General features: G+C 36.7%; 1 protein-coding gene across 10 annotated transcripts in view; it reads right to left on the minus strand.

Moving 5' to 3' along the window:
- Window positions 1–14,068, minus strand: part of SEC24A (SEC24 homolog A, COPII component) — a 23,865-nt gene continuing 9,797 nt past the window's right edge. For 3 of the 10 annotated variants that reach the window (XM_086851514.1, XM_086851520.1, XM_023936058.2), the window contains exons 6-24: window positions 13,706–13,878; window positions 12,625–12,727; window positions 11,717–11,843; window positions 11,273–11,382; window positions 10,782–10,894; window positions 9,987–10,105; window positions 9,282–9,337; window positions 8,757–8,963; window positions 8,328–8,448; window positions 7,617–7,775; window positions 6,947–7,120; window positions 6,748–6,858; window positions 6,192–6,367; window positions 5,057–5,194; window positions 4,296–4,400; window positions 4,079–4,171; window positions 3,464–3,567; window positions 2,718–3,087; window positions 1–2,581 (exon numbers count right to left, since the gene is read on the minus strand). In XM_086851514.1, coding sequence (XP_086707640.1) covers window positions 2,973–3,087; window positions 3,464–3,567; window positions 4,079–4,171; window positions 4,296–4,400; window positions 5,057–5,194; window positions 6,192–6,367; window positions 6,748–6,858; window positions 6,947–7,120; window positions 7,617–7,775; window positions 8,328–8,448; window positions 8,757–8,963; window positions 9,282–9,337; window positions 9,987–10,105; window positions 10,782–10,894; window positions 11,273–11,382; window positions 11,717–11,843; window positions 12,625–12,727; window positions 13,706–13,878 — 2,304 coding nt within the window. In that variant the 3' untranslated portion in view covers window positions 1–2,581; window positions 2,718–2,972. Of the gene's footprint in view, window positions 2,582–2,625; window positions 3,088–3,463; window positions 3,568–4,078; window positions 4,172–4,295; window positions 4,401–5,056; window positions 5,195–6,191; window positions 6,368–6,747; window positions 6,859–6,946; window positions 7,121–7,616; window positions 7,776–8,327; window positions 8,449–8,756; window positions 8,964–9,281; window positions 9,338–9,986; window positions 10,106–10,781; window positions 10,895–11,272; window positions 11,383–11,716; window positions 11,844–12,624; window positions 12,728–13,705; window positions 13,879–14,068 lie in introns of those variants that run through there. The other 7 variants (XM_086851522.1, XM_086851523.1, XM_086851519.1 and 4 more) reach the window with 6 other exon arrangements.

Below are 14,068 nucleotides of genomic sequence, written 5' to 3' on the forward strand. Positions count from 1 at the left end.
TTTGTTCAATTAATTTTATTGAGTAGCCAAATCTGATAAATTAGCACAGATAAAATAAGCATTTGCATGTGTTATAAATGACTTTTTACAGGAATAAAACAGTGAAAATTACAAACTGTAAAAAGGAGGACAAGTAAATCCTGTCTCAAATTCAGAAGGGGGAAGATTTATAACTTCATACTGAAGATCAAATCTTTGAGTTCAGAGAACGAAGATTTAATATTACAATATTATACACTACTTTACAAAATTAAATTTACTATAAGGATTACATCCATAATAGTAAACAGAACCTTAAAATCACATTTAATGGTCCCTTAACAGCCATTCTGCATCTTTGATTAAATTCTGTTAAGAAATTAATTCTAAATAAAAGTGAATCATTCTAGTTATTGCAACACAGCCTATGAGGACTTAAAAGTATTAATTTAAGAACAATAATGAAAGCAAAGTAAAATGGATGGTAGCAATGTTGGCTGAACACTAATGTGTCAAACACAAATAGTTTAAAAAAACGTGTTCAACTACAAAGAGAAACACACCTCTACCACGCATTTACAGTGGCAGAGTTGTCGTGTTGAGATCTAAGTACCAGAGCCACTCTTGCCTACTTTTGCAATCCATCTTCAGTGGCCTCATTTTGCAGTTGTATGTAAAAAATCAATCACAGGTAGTGTGTGTGTTCATGTTCCCTGCATTGCCATTACAGCAGTACAAGTGAACCAGCAGGCCTTCCCCACTGCGAGGGAACAAACTAACAAAGTTCAACACAGAATTTCTTCCAAAGTGAAGAGAACTCCGAGGGTTCATCTGACTCATTTATCATGTTTTGCTCTGTAAATCACAGGGACTCAAATTCAAACTTGTTAACTGCCATGAAGGCTGACATCTTCAGCCATTAGTCTGGTGTACATAAAGCAATGAGGCCATCTCCAGTATTTATGTTTCTTAAAAAAAAAAAGGATATAGTAGCAAAATACAGTCATAGTAAGAAACAGACTTTGGGGTGGGCTATTTGATGCAAGGATGGTTTTCAATTCAACATCTGAGTGATAACATACCCAAAACCACAAGGTTTAGGGCAGAACCTATGCAAGTGCAGAGATTCCATTTATGATTTTAAATGAAGAGACCCTGTTCCCCCTTCCTGGGAAAAAAAAATAAAAAAATCAGACTGTCAAAACTTAAAAGACAACTCTTCACTATGACTAGAAACTGTGCAATTCTCTGAAAAGCAGTTCAAGTAAATATATTCCTGTTTGCTACAGTGGCAGCAGACAGGGAAGCTTAAATTAATTCTGTAATAATCTTTTTATGCTGTTTTAGCCATTGTTCTAAGAACTTTAGCTTCTTGTGCTCAACAACAAGAACAATTTCTCCCAGGGAACTCCTCCCCTAAAGTAAGGCAACTCCTGACAATCACCAGCAGCTACAGCCTGAAATGGGAGCAAATATTTACCCAAATGTTGACCCTACTGACATTTATGTCCTAAATGTCTTAAGCACAGTACATTTGACCACTCACAAGTCTTTTACCTCTTCAAGTTACTCGCCCCAGAAAGTAGGTTTTGCAAGACCTTTAAGTTTACCACTATTAAACAAAAAAGGAAACCAAGATTTTTCCATACGCAACACTTCTATGGGCATTGGAACACAGTAACTTAAATACTCTTTACATTGGTAACTATCAGTAAGACCTTAATCTTGAAAACAGAAGAATTATCAATACATTTCTATAAAATTATTTAAATACTTTTTGTATATAAATTTTTACTTCAAGTCCAATGTCAGCTTTGATCTGTATCTCTGGCAGGATCTGAGAGTAGATTTAAAGCTTTTATTTGGTGCACAGTGGCCTTGGACCTGGGCTCATTACACAGCTGCAGCAAAAAACCTTTTGTTTGGAAAACTTCAGGCATGTCTGGAACCATATACGAAATCTTCAAATGTAATATAATTATTTTGTTCTTGGAAAAATAATTTCCAACTTTAATGTCAGAATATTCAGTGTTGCAGACCAACATTTGATCTGAAGTGCTGCCAACAAATTTGCTTCAGAAACACACCAGATCTGAGGGGCCCAATATTTGCTTAATGTAAACAAGAGACAAAAGTCTACTGAACATAAACCAAACAAAATCTGAGATAACCTTCCTTGTTCTTCCCCTCCCACACCATTAATTGAAATTAAAACTATTACTTCTACTGAAGAAAGGCAAAGCTTACCATCTACCTAAGTCTACTTTTGCTGCCAACTCAGCCAATGACTTTTAAATATCTGTCTCATGTAGGGCCCACTCTTCCCCAGTTTTTAAAATTAGAATAATAACTTATTAAAAGCTTCAACAAATTCAGCCACCTTATCCAGGTTAAGCTTACCTTTAGTCCTATTAGCCATAATCCAATCCAAGCACTGGATTCTATACTTCATAAGCATTTGTTCATTTCACAATGAATGAACACTTCTTTCATCGCTACTTTAAGCATTAAGTTGAACATTGAGATGCTCTGTCTGTAATCACTGGATGCACTTAGAAGAAATTTCCCTGCAAATCATGATCAGTATTATGAGGTTTTATATCTAGCAGCAAAAAAAAAAAAAAAAAAAAGTTACAGAAATATACATTTTGAACAACAAAGAACTCTTTATTTTACAAAATGTATTTCACCTTTTCAGTATTGCCTTTGTAAATGTACTTCATGCTGCAACTACTTACAGTAAAAACACGATTTGCAGCAAATTAAAGGTGCTCAACCAGTTCCAACAGTTTGATTCTTTTTTTAAGGTACAATATTATGTAGTTGCACATTTGATTCTCAGATGTGGTCCTTTATTTGCTTTAGTTCGTTGAAATCACAGTGAGAACTTCTCATCAACTGCCTCAGGCCACAGATTTAATGAAGGTATTACAAGCACAATCATTCTTTACTGCAAAATCTTTCCTTAAAGAAGTAAGCCAAAGGCTAGTGTTTCATTTATTCACTTGCTGCTGTATATGAAGGAGGAATTCATAGTATGATAAGGCTGATTCTGTTCTGTCTTCAATCATATTTTGCAGAAAACTTGATTTCAATGGACTCTCATCCCTTAAAAACAAAAATAAGTGTCTGAGTGGAATGAACATTTGCCATGGGCTACCATGCATTAATAAAGTTACATATCAAGTGGCAAGACATTTCAAGAGCTTAAGGACATATGAAAAGAGGATCTCAAATAGCCCTTAGTAGAGATTAATCCTAGTAAGTGCTCTTACCAGCATTTACTTCATTTATCTGACATTACCTAAAGATTCTTCTGTGACACTTAATCTTTTTTTAGTCTTTTGAAATTCTAATTGGAGACAACTCTTACCACACTATTGTTAAGAATTCCATTAAGAAAATTCAGTATATGATACCCAAGTACGTATTGTTAACAGGTTGCTGAAGAAGCAAAAATTAAACACTGTTAAAAACCACTTACTTTATTATATATAGTATAGGAAAGAAAGGTCTCTGTTCTCTCAGCCAAGAAATGAAAGCTCGTGTTCTGATGGATTCTGCTGTTTCAAGTTCTGGGAGATGTGTCTAAAAGCCAAAGGGTTTTATTAATAAAAACAGGGCATTTTTCAGAAAACAGTGAAAGGAACACATAAACTAGCCCAACTCATTAGTGTAAAGAAAACCCAGACAGATACATTTTTTGATATATAGTTTCAGTCCTGTCTTCTTTGAAGGGGCTTGAAACAGTCAAGAGCACAAAACTGCTATCAGCAATTAGCTGTCAATGTTAATGACTGAGCTGTGATTGATTCCTGCTTTGTTGCAGAAACTAAAAGATTTCCTACTTTCCTACTATGCTCATTATTTGCAAGTGTTCTTAGTCTGCTCCCACAGGTCTGAAAAACTCAATCAGGCAGCCTCTTCCTACCGTGTCTTCAAGAGAAGAAATTCTAAGAGGTAACAAAAATTGTTTCTTTCCTTGGATCTGGATCTATACCACTAGAGGGCTAAAATCTGAGTAGTATATTTTAATTCTCATGCAAATGATATTCTGGCAGCACTGTATGTACAACTGATGTGCAGAGCAAGCACATACCATATTCTGTGGTATTGAGCCATAATTTGGAACTCCAAGGACATGGCTGATAAAGCCCTGCCCACAGTTCTTCCCGATCCACAGAAACATCACCTGAAAGAAACCATCAATAACATTAATTCAACCCAAAACACACCTGAGCAGTCTCGTACATATTCTGAGTTCTCAGAAAGAACACTTAGGTACTTTTTAAAATCCCCACCACCACACAACTTACAGAGCCAGCATCCATAAGATAAGCACCATCCCTACTCAGCTTCTCCACTGACAACTGGAGAAGGGGCGGCTGAGGTATAGTTCTGTCATTTATGTTAAGAGCCCCCTAAAAGAAGGATGAAAAACAGTGGTTCACATCTTGATGCAAAAAAACAGTAGAACTTTAAATAAGAGGAGAATCTATTACACTGAATACTGGAGCTGGACTGTTTTTCTCAGTTTAGCTCAAGTCATACTTAAAGTGATAATTTACTTTATTAGTCAGTAATTTACTAATAAAACAATGTTTCATTTAAAGAGGGTGAATTTCATCAAATGTATCTTAGTTAATTAGTTCTAGAACAAGAATACCCAATTTGTTATGCACCAATTTGTTATGATGTGATTTCTAAAATTATTCAGGGTTCCACATAAAGATTCCCTGTTCTCAAAACTGCTTGATATTTTAAAATAAAGGAACAAAAAAAGCCCATTATGATGTCTTTATGTGTATGTGATTTATAGCCAAGATAATAACACAAGGCAAAGGTGAAATAAGTTAGGAAAAAACCTTCCCCACCCAAAGCACAGCTTTCTCCAGAACTCATCAATCCAGTTCCAAATAACAAATGCACAAATGCAACAAGTGGGAGAATATAAAACATTACATTTTAGCTGTGTAGCTTTAATATGGAGATTAATATTGGGAAATTTTTAACACATTTACTTTCACATCACACAAATCTTTGGGATCAAACAAATTATGTAGCAAGGCAGACTCACCTCATCTGTGAGATTATCGACTCTGTATAGACTGGGATGTGTCATGAGCATGAGGTAAACAAGGGGCTGGTTTTTCACCTGACACATGGTAAAGATGCGTTCATCCAAACGTGTGTTTGTCCCAGTTTGAAATGCTTTCTGCAAACAATCATGCATTTAGTTTAACCATTAAAGCAAAGTAAGATAAACTGAATTTCACACATTGCCTAGTGCTTATTTCCAATTTAATTAAGTATTAGAGATGTACTCTAAATGTTTTCTCATTGTATTTGACTTCTCTGTAGTTCTCTTCAGTGCTTTACATATAAATCACGCAAGTCTCATTCCCATTTCTGGATTTTAGAATTAACCTTGACCTGACACCATCAATCCTTCCTAGTGAGCACTACAGCTGAGATGAAAGCACCCTGAAATACTCTCTAACATACACCTCAAGAATGCTACTTGATTAAATTGAAAAGAATAAATATTGGAGCAGTTTACAATTGGCTTCAATGTACAGATCCTTAGGTCTGTATTTACAAGAAAGAGATAGTCCTGGCTTGTTGAGACCAAAAAAAGCTGTAAATCAAAGTAGGGCTCACTCCTCCCACCTGACTGGATCAAATGTTTACCAAGCCTTTCAAATGAAAAAGCTCAATATGAATACGCTGGTTAATTCCTAATCAAGATGTATGAATCCCAAACTTCTTTCTGAACCAGGAAACCAGTCTGTCCAACACTTAAATGACTTCTAGTAACTGTTCAGGGAAGTTCAATTAAAAAATATTTACACTGAGCAAGTACTGTGAAATGCTTTAAACCTGTTGCAAGAACAGCCAGCCAACTCCCTCTCTGCCACACACCCAGCTCGCTTCTAATCCACACTGAACTGCTGTGTGGATCTGCATTTCCAGAAAGGCACAAAATTGAGATTCCTGAGAAAACACTATCAGTACCCTGACACATTCTCTTCAGTAGTCAGTGTCTATTATTTTGCCCTTTCATTGCTTAAAACATGTATACTTTCAGTTTTATGCATGTTTCTAAATTCCTGCTTTTGAACTAAATCATTCTCCATCAAAGAACCGTCCTTTTACTGCAGGCTGACCTGCCAAACAATCATCCTCTTGCCTGGCCTCACTTCCCCCCTTACCTGTTTTAAGAGTGCCAGTATATAAAGCGGGAAGAGCCGCAGTGAGTAGGGAGCTGTGAGCCCAGGCTGTTGGATGCTCAGCACAGATGAGCGATAAGCAGCTAAAGAATCTATCACTGCATTGACCAAGGCATCCCGAGCATCGCTCAGTGTCGCGGAAACGGAGCGGTCCACAGCTGAAAACAGAGTGCAAGGTTCAAATAACAGGAGTTTCCTCCCCCGGCAGGAATACAGTCACATACATTAAATTCTCTCACTTTATCACATATGTCGATGCAGCTTAAGCTTTTATTACATTCTAGGGGAAGTCAAGTGCTTCAGAAAAAAGCTGAGGCCCACAATGATGCACCAGACTAAGCCTAAGCCCAGGTGATTACACACAGCTCTACTGATCCTTCACCCAGGCCAAGCATTAAAACCAAAACTCTTAGGCTTGCAATTCTGAAAGCACTCTATGAGGGAGAATCTTTTCTTCTAATGCCATCTCCCAGAGGGTCATTGCTCAGACCTTTAAGGATACAATCCACACATTTAAACAAGCTCTAAGCACACTCACCCATATTGGCTAAGAGCCCTGTGATGGCCTGCACATCTGCCCCTAGGTACACATCACTCAGTGTTGTGACTACAGGTAAGCACATAGTGTGGACACGAATTCGTCTTTCACCTGCAAGGAAAGAAAACTGTAACCTCCATACTGCTTGTAGGTTGGAAGCAACACTACAAATGCCACCGTTGGTTCAATCTAACCTTACCTTTGCTGGAGGTGTACAGGAGAGCTGACTGAAAAGAAACAACTTGCATATCAGTAAGACTTTCTTCCACTGACATTTGCACAGCGTATCCCGCATCAGGGTTTACATTGGGTAATGACAACAAGTCTGTAGATCGTACAAAGAAGTTCCCATGGAAAGTATGAATGGAAAGACCTACAAGACAATAATGAATCAGTTTGGGTTTTATAGCTGTGAAGTTCAGGCACCATATACAGATCTGCTATCAATGTATATGACTATACCAGAATGTTCCCTCTCAATGAAACACATTCTCTTCAAAAAGCGTAAATACTGCAAACTGACAACTAATTCAAAGAATCCACAAAGCCTACCAGAAAGTGGGAATTAGCAAGGCAAATCAATGCAGAGTAGCAGAAAGTATCTAGAGTATAAAACCAGTCCCTGGTTGAAATAGCAGTCCAGGAAAATTCCAGTTTTGACCATTATAAACTGGAACTCGGATGCCAGAAAACACACTGCAAATACAGTCTTTAAAAAACTGTCTTATCCCTGATACTAAATTTTACTTTTCTAATCGCTGCCTTTTGGTTACAAAACAGCTAGAATACAATGAAAACATTCCCAAAGAACAGCAAACACCCACTTCCCTTTTCTCAACCCCCAAAAATCCAAGAAGGTGAATTCAGACCTTTGGTGCATCTTATCCTCATGACAGCCTCAAACCCAATTTTTCTAGTTAAATAACGCTTCAGTTCCTTTTGCAATTTTTCCACCTGGACAGGGTTGTGTTTATGATGGTAAGACTGGTAGTAGTAGACACTACCTGCAGAATACCTTGATATACAACCTGAAATAAAACCAGTATACATTGGAGAGTTGTTGCAGACAGTTGCTGCTGCAGCCTTTAAACTATTAAATTGTTCACACCTACAAATCACTCAGACACAGTTACAGACACGCCTGTAGAGATGTAGTACAACTGTATATTCTAGTATGTGATAAATTTCAGGTATGAAATAATTTTCCATTGACCTAAAATTGCTTGAAACTTTAAAGTTTGGTTAAACAGAAAAGAAGGTAATTAGAATGCCAATAAAACTTGCTCTAAAGGCAGTGACACTGATGCTTAAAAGGCATAAAAAGGAAGAAAGTATTTCTGCTACTTGTATCAGCAGAACAAGAATCCTGACTCACTAAGGGAGGTCATAAATATAAGTAGGTTAAATCAGGACTGATAGACTACATTCTGTTCTGTGTCACTGCTCAGCAAGGACAAGTTTGTATCTTCACATGCTAGATTAATTCAAATCAGGTTCATCTACTAAATATTAACACATATTCTACGTATCTGCTCAAAATACAAGAGTTATATGCCCCAAAACAGCTTTATATGTCTTACCTAGAGAAGCCAAGTCAGAATATTGCCCACTAAGAAGAAACAAATCCACTGCAACCTGTTGCCCTGAGCAATCCAAGGCCAACTTCTTGTAGAAATCAGTCGATGGTGTCAGATGTATATCCTATCAACACAGTGGAGTATTACAAAATACAAAGGAAATCTAAATTGATTCATACATTTTTTGTCTGTTTTCAGGGACACGTACAATCAATTCTCCATCATTGATTAAAAATCTTTTATAAAAAAAAAATATTTTTTATTACTCAGTAATTAATTAGTGTTTATATTCTTTGGGTTTTTTTTGTTTTTTCTGCTACTTTAACAAAGAAGCAAAATAAGCACAAAATTAACCCAGAAGAGGAAATCCCAGAACCATCTACATGCACAGAACAGGTTTGCTAGTACTCTAAACCTTTTTGCTTTCCTAACCTTTGCTGTTGCTCTTTGGTTTGGCTCTTCTCGTGACTTTAGTGCTCCCATTCCCACAGATGGAAGCTGTGTCTGGAAGACAGTGATTCTACCTCCAGTAGGGGACATCAGTTTAAAGGCAGCCTGTAACGCAGGCCCCAGAGCACTCTGAGTTTCCAGAGACTTGGTGAACATCTGTGGCAATGTCTTCAACAGATCCTGAATTAGCTACAAGAGAGAAAACAGTATTAGGCCTATGAGTCTTCGTGATTTTCTACTTTATATACAGCTGATTGCTTACCATAACCAAGTATTAACACTTCTAATATTAAAGTAGTAAAGAGAAAGTCCTAGAAAATTTGAAGTACTGTCTTGTTCCAGGTTGGCAAGAATTTACAGTGACATAGATGAAAGACCTTTTTTTTTTCACTCAAACCTGGCATGTGAACAGCAGGTGTGAATAAGCATTAATTAATCAAAAATTACCACACATATCCCCAATTACGTAAATGTCACTAGTTATGTAAGAAAGTCCTTGCTTCTTACCTCTTTATTTTCATTTAAATTTACTAATAAGTTTTCTGGCATTGGTATAAATACATCTGAAAGGCAAAAAAAAAATATTTGAGTTATCTTCTAAAAACACATATCTTTCCCCTGGCTCTATTTGCCAACCATCAGACTTACTGGAAAAAAACAAAACACAGTATCAGTATTAACCCATGTAAACATAATTGTGTGTTTGTTTTTTTTTTTTTTTATAAGCTTTCCTGTGGCTAGAATCCCATGTTAGAATAGCAGTCAACAGGGCAGAAGGATAATCAAGACTATTAAATAAAATCACATAGCAAATATTTCCAGTGTTCACTGTACCCTGCGCAGTAACATTCAGTGAAAGGTGATTGGAAACAAAAGGCAGAAGGACACCACCAAGCACCAGCTACAAGAAAAATCTACAGAAAGGTATCCAGCATCCATATTTAGGATTTCAAGAGGAATCTAGAGAATTGTACAAATTAAACTAGAAGTTAGGAAGGCTGTCTTCACATTTGAAGTCATGAGCAGTCACAGCATTGCTCAAACATCAGGGAGATGTCTTCATGAACAAACTCACACATATTGTACTTCTAAAGTCATTACTAGGGAGACTAATGGTGTGATGTAGAAACTCCCACCAGATACATATTTTTAAAGGCTGTCATAACCAGAAGTCATTACTAGGTACTAATAAAAAAAATTATTTTTGCATACCTTCAATATCTGAAACTATAAGCATCTGAGGCTGAGAGAGACCTTCCTGAAGACTGTAGAAATGGATTGTGCTGTCAAACGTTATGAAGCCTATTTTTGTTCTAGTGTTCCCAGGAAGCCTGAAAATGAGACATATGGTGTTCAGTGAGATGAAATTTCATTTCTGCAGGCTTTTTTTTTTTTTTTTTTTTTTTTATCATCCACTGCATCTCTCCATGGTTGTTATCAAGCAGTTAGTTTAGCAGCTAGACTGCAAGAGCTTCCCCAAGTCATTTCGAAAAGAACAAAAACCACAACAAAAAAGGAGCTCATGGTAGAATCACCTAGCAGGCAGGTGAAAACCTTTTAAGAGGGTAATCAGAAGTGGAAGAAAAGGAAGAAATAAACTACAAAATATCAAGTAGTGCTTATGTAATTTCAATCAGTATACATTTTATGAGAAGTTTATTAGATATATGACTGTTCTCAGCAAATACTTATCTAAATTTCAGCTTTTAAAAAATACAGTTCAAAAGAAATCATAAACATGATGATTATATTCTTTTGGGGATTGATGAAGCATGTAGGAAAAAGTCAGACTGAAAAATCAAGTATTTTCAATCAACACCTTTAATACTGGTGTAGCTGTGATGGGAAAAAGACTACAGCTTTATGGTACATTTTAACACAACACTGACCACTGTTTGCCCATACTAGGAAACCTGTCTTCCAGACAGAAAGGACTGGCATATTGGTGTCTACCACAAGTTTCTTAAGAGGAATGAAAATTGGTGATTTTAAGAAAAAAATACTTACGAGTCAAGATTGTCTAACAACGTCTGGCAGACTGTGTTCAAGTATCCTGTCTCTACTGCATTGTGAGAGACATCAAACACAAAGAGGTACACAGGTGGCTGAGGTGGACGCAGCTGAGCAAAGAAAAGATTATCTTTAATTTTCAAACAGCATTTGTTAGATTAGGTTTATTCATTCCACTGCAAGTTTAAACTGTTAAAACAGCACATGAATCATAGCTAAAATTTCTGAATGCATTTGCCTCTCATTTAGTAATACCAGAAGTCTAGTTTTCTTCTGAAGATACCTACATATTCTAAATACAGAGTAACTTTGACATCATAAATGTTTAGAAGTGAACTCTCTGAAGTTCTCCCCCTGAGTTCTCAGATACACTGCTTAAGGAAATAGCTGTTCTACTGAATTGGAAAGCATCCTCTGAAACAAAGCTTTCTCTGACTTCCCTCTGAAAATAATACAGAGAGAATAAGTAAAAGTAAATAAAGCCTTACCATGTATTCAGATGGAGCCATAAACTCAATAGTAGCATTCTGGACTTCAGGTCTTTTATGAGGTTCTCCATAAACTCTTGTCACAGGATTATACAGGAATTCTTCAGGAACTATGCAGGTAAGTTTATATATTAGTATTTCATACTAGTATTGGCTGTGCTGCATTTTAAAACAAATATACCAGCTCTTTTGAGGCTGTTGGGCAACACATGGAAAACTACACCAGGCAGTGGAGTTCCCTTACACTTGTGCAAGGGTACCCTGAGGGATGACTTGGGCTTATTGTGTTTCTTTAGGGACACCACTGACACTGGGAAACATTTCTCATGACTCCCAGCCTGACTGACAACAATCCTCCTACTGATGTGCCCAACGACATTCCAGTCTCAAAGGCCAAGGTGGGAAAGGTTAATTGCAACACTTTAAAGCACATTTAAAACTTACCATCATTGACTCTATAGCACAAATTGCATTTCCATCTCCTTTGATCTAGGAAGCTGACAAAGGGGTTGATGTACGTCCGGCAGGAACGGCATCTCACAATAATACTGGAAGTGACCACTGGCAATTGCTGGAATGGAAAAGCTTCCTGTTTTAAAGCATCCTCACCCTGCAGCTGTTTATCTGTGGTAACAACACCACCTACACTGTGCTAGCTAGTGAGGCAAAGCACCCTTGGTGAAAGGAGGAGTAACTTCTGAATCCTCACAGCATCCCTGCAATTCCTTAATACAACAGGTAGGAACTGAGCTCTAACATATTTGACTGTGTAGATTCCTTTTCCAAGTCTCTAAATTCTTGAATTTTACACTGATGGTTTAAGATCAAGTCCTGCACCCAACACAGATCAAAAAGGGGGAAAAAAAGCCCACATCTTTGAAAAATCACTTAAACTGAGAAAAAAAATCCAATGTTTAAGAGAGACACTACTAAATGCAAAGTCTTCTGGCTATGTCATGACATCCAAATCCCTTCAACTTTGTCAAGTCTTGAGTTTAGAATTAGTACTAGGTTTGAAATTAATAACTATAATTGATACGTGACAACTTAGAATTGAGGTGTTGCCTTCTATCACAGTCCAAATTCTGTGCTGCCTTTAAGCTTTTGTTTTTTTGAGATTGTGGAAGCTTTCTTCTTTATTAAAAAGTGAGATCTGAGGTTTTCAAATGGTAGGGAGTATAAATTGAGAAAAATTACAGTGATCTGTATGGAACAAAGAAACGTCAGTTACTGTGGGAGTTGTTCTGGGCCAAGATGCCTGCCCTTGTTTTATAATTCATTGTCCATTGTCTGGACTCTAGTAAAGGCATAACTGGTATTTCAGCATGTAAAATTTTGAATATTTCTCATACCGATAAGTCTTTGAAAGGATGAAGCAGGAGCCCCAAAGGAAGTTTGGCTTTATTCAATAAGGCCTGAGTTTGAGGAATGTTAGTCAGGGTACAGCGGAACAACCTACATGGAGGACAAAGGGTTATTTTCAGAGGTTTTCAAATAAATTATTATTTCAATAATACAGTATATTTTTCTAGAGTTGTTAGTGGTGAATTTCTATTTCCAGATAAAATATCTAATCCATCTTTGTCAAATCACTTTGTTTCTGTCTGAGCTTGACCCACAGTACATACTTTGAGTTCTTATTTTATACAAACGCTCTTTATACAGAGCTGAGTGTCATTTCAGTCACTCAAGCCAAAGTTAAGCCTAATAATATTCAAAGTTGCACCACGTCTTTATATACTAAACTTTATTTTGGAATATATCAGAACCGGCAATGTTTAAAAGGTGTTTTTCAAAACTTAGTAACTATAAACAATCCCACAATCATTTTCTGTGTCTTGAGCACTCAGTAGCTTCCACAAAGTGCAGATGTATGTGGCAGTTTTGCAAATCCTGTCCAACTTGTTTGCATGAACAATGTCTCAAAGGCGCTGTTATTTCCTTTACCTACCATAAAAATATTAGCAAAGCAGAAGTCCCTGGCTATACACTGATTGGTCTACTCAGAGAGAACAACTGATTAATCAACTGCCAAGCTTTTGTTTGAAATGTCATTTACTCCATTTTTTAAATGTTTACTTTTCAATACAGAGATCACTCATGTCTCTTCATGCACAATCTTTTTGATGTACCTCACCTGACTGAATTAACTCCTGTTTTATATCTTCTCATCCTTACTCAGTGCCAAGCATAAAATTTTTGTTCCGTACCTATCTATAGCTGCCCTGTTAACAAATTTTTCCTCATACTTCCTACAAAGATGATTTTCCTCTCTTCAAAGTTAAACCCACTTACTGCCTTTATCATACTACAGTGAAGCCCGTTTTCAATATTTTCTACTCATAAAATTAAAGAAAATATTTTGTGATGTCTATAGTTAGGAAATTTTACTTCTATCTATTTTGATGCATTATAGCAAATGCATAATCTTACTCGGGATTGCAGTTGAGCTTCTGGATGTCCTCATGCAAGTTGGGGACAGGAGCCTTCAAAAGGGTGGTAGGAAGAATATTTCTTTCTTGAAGAAGATTCACAGGTCTTAACCCTTCTTGCTGTAGACTCAGACCACCCATTGATGCAGTTAAGTGATTAGTGCCCAGGGCAGGCTAGAGTCCAATAAAATTTCACAAATTAGCACCAATTACTTGGATAAAACCCACAGTCCATTAAAAAGCACATATATGTCCCTTTTGTTTTGCTCATGTACTAACTGCTATTTTATCCATCTATTTAGAAATATTGGTTGTCATGTGAACTTGACCGACGCATGTAAGATAACAGAGGAAAAAAGTAGCA

Source organism: Cyanistes caeruleus, chromosome 15 (assembly GCF_971803275.1).
Source record: "Cyanistes caeruleus chromosome 15, bCyaCae1.hap1.1, whole genome shotgun sequence".
NCBI lineage: Eukaryota > Metazoa > Chordata > Aves > Passeriformes > Paridae > Cyanistes > Cyanistes caeruleus.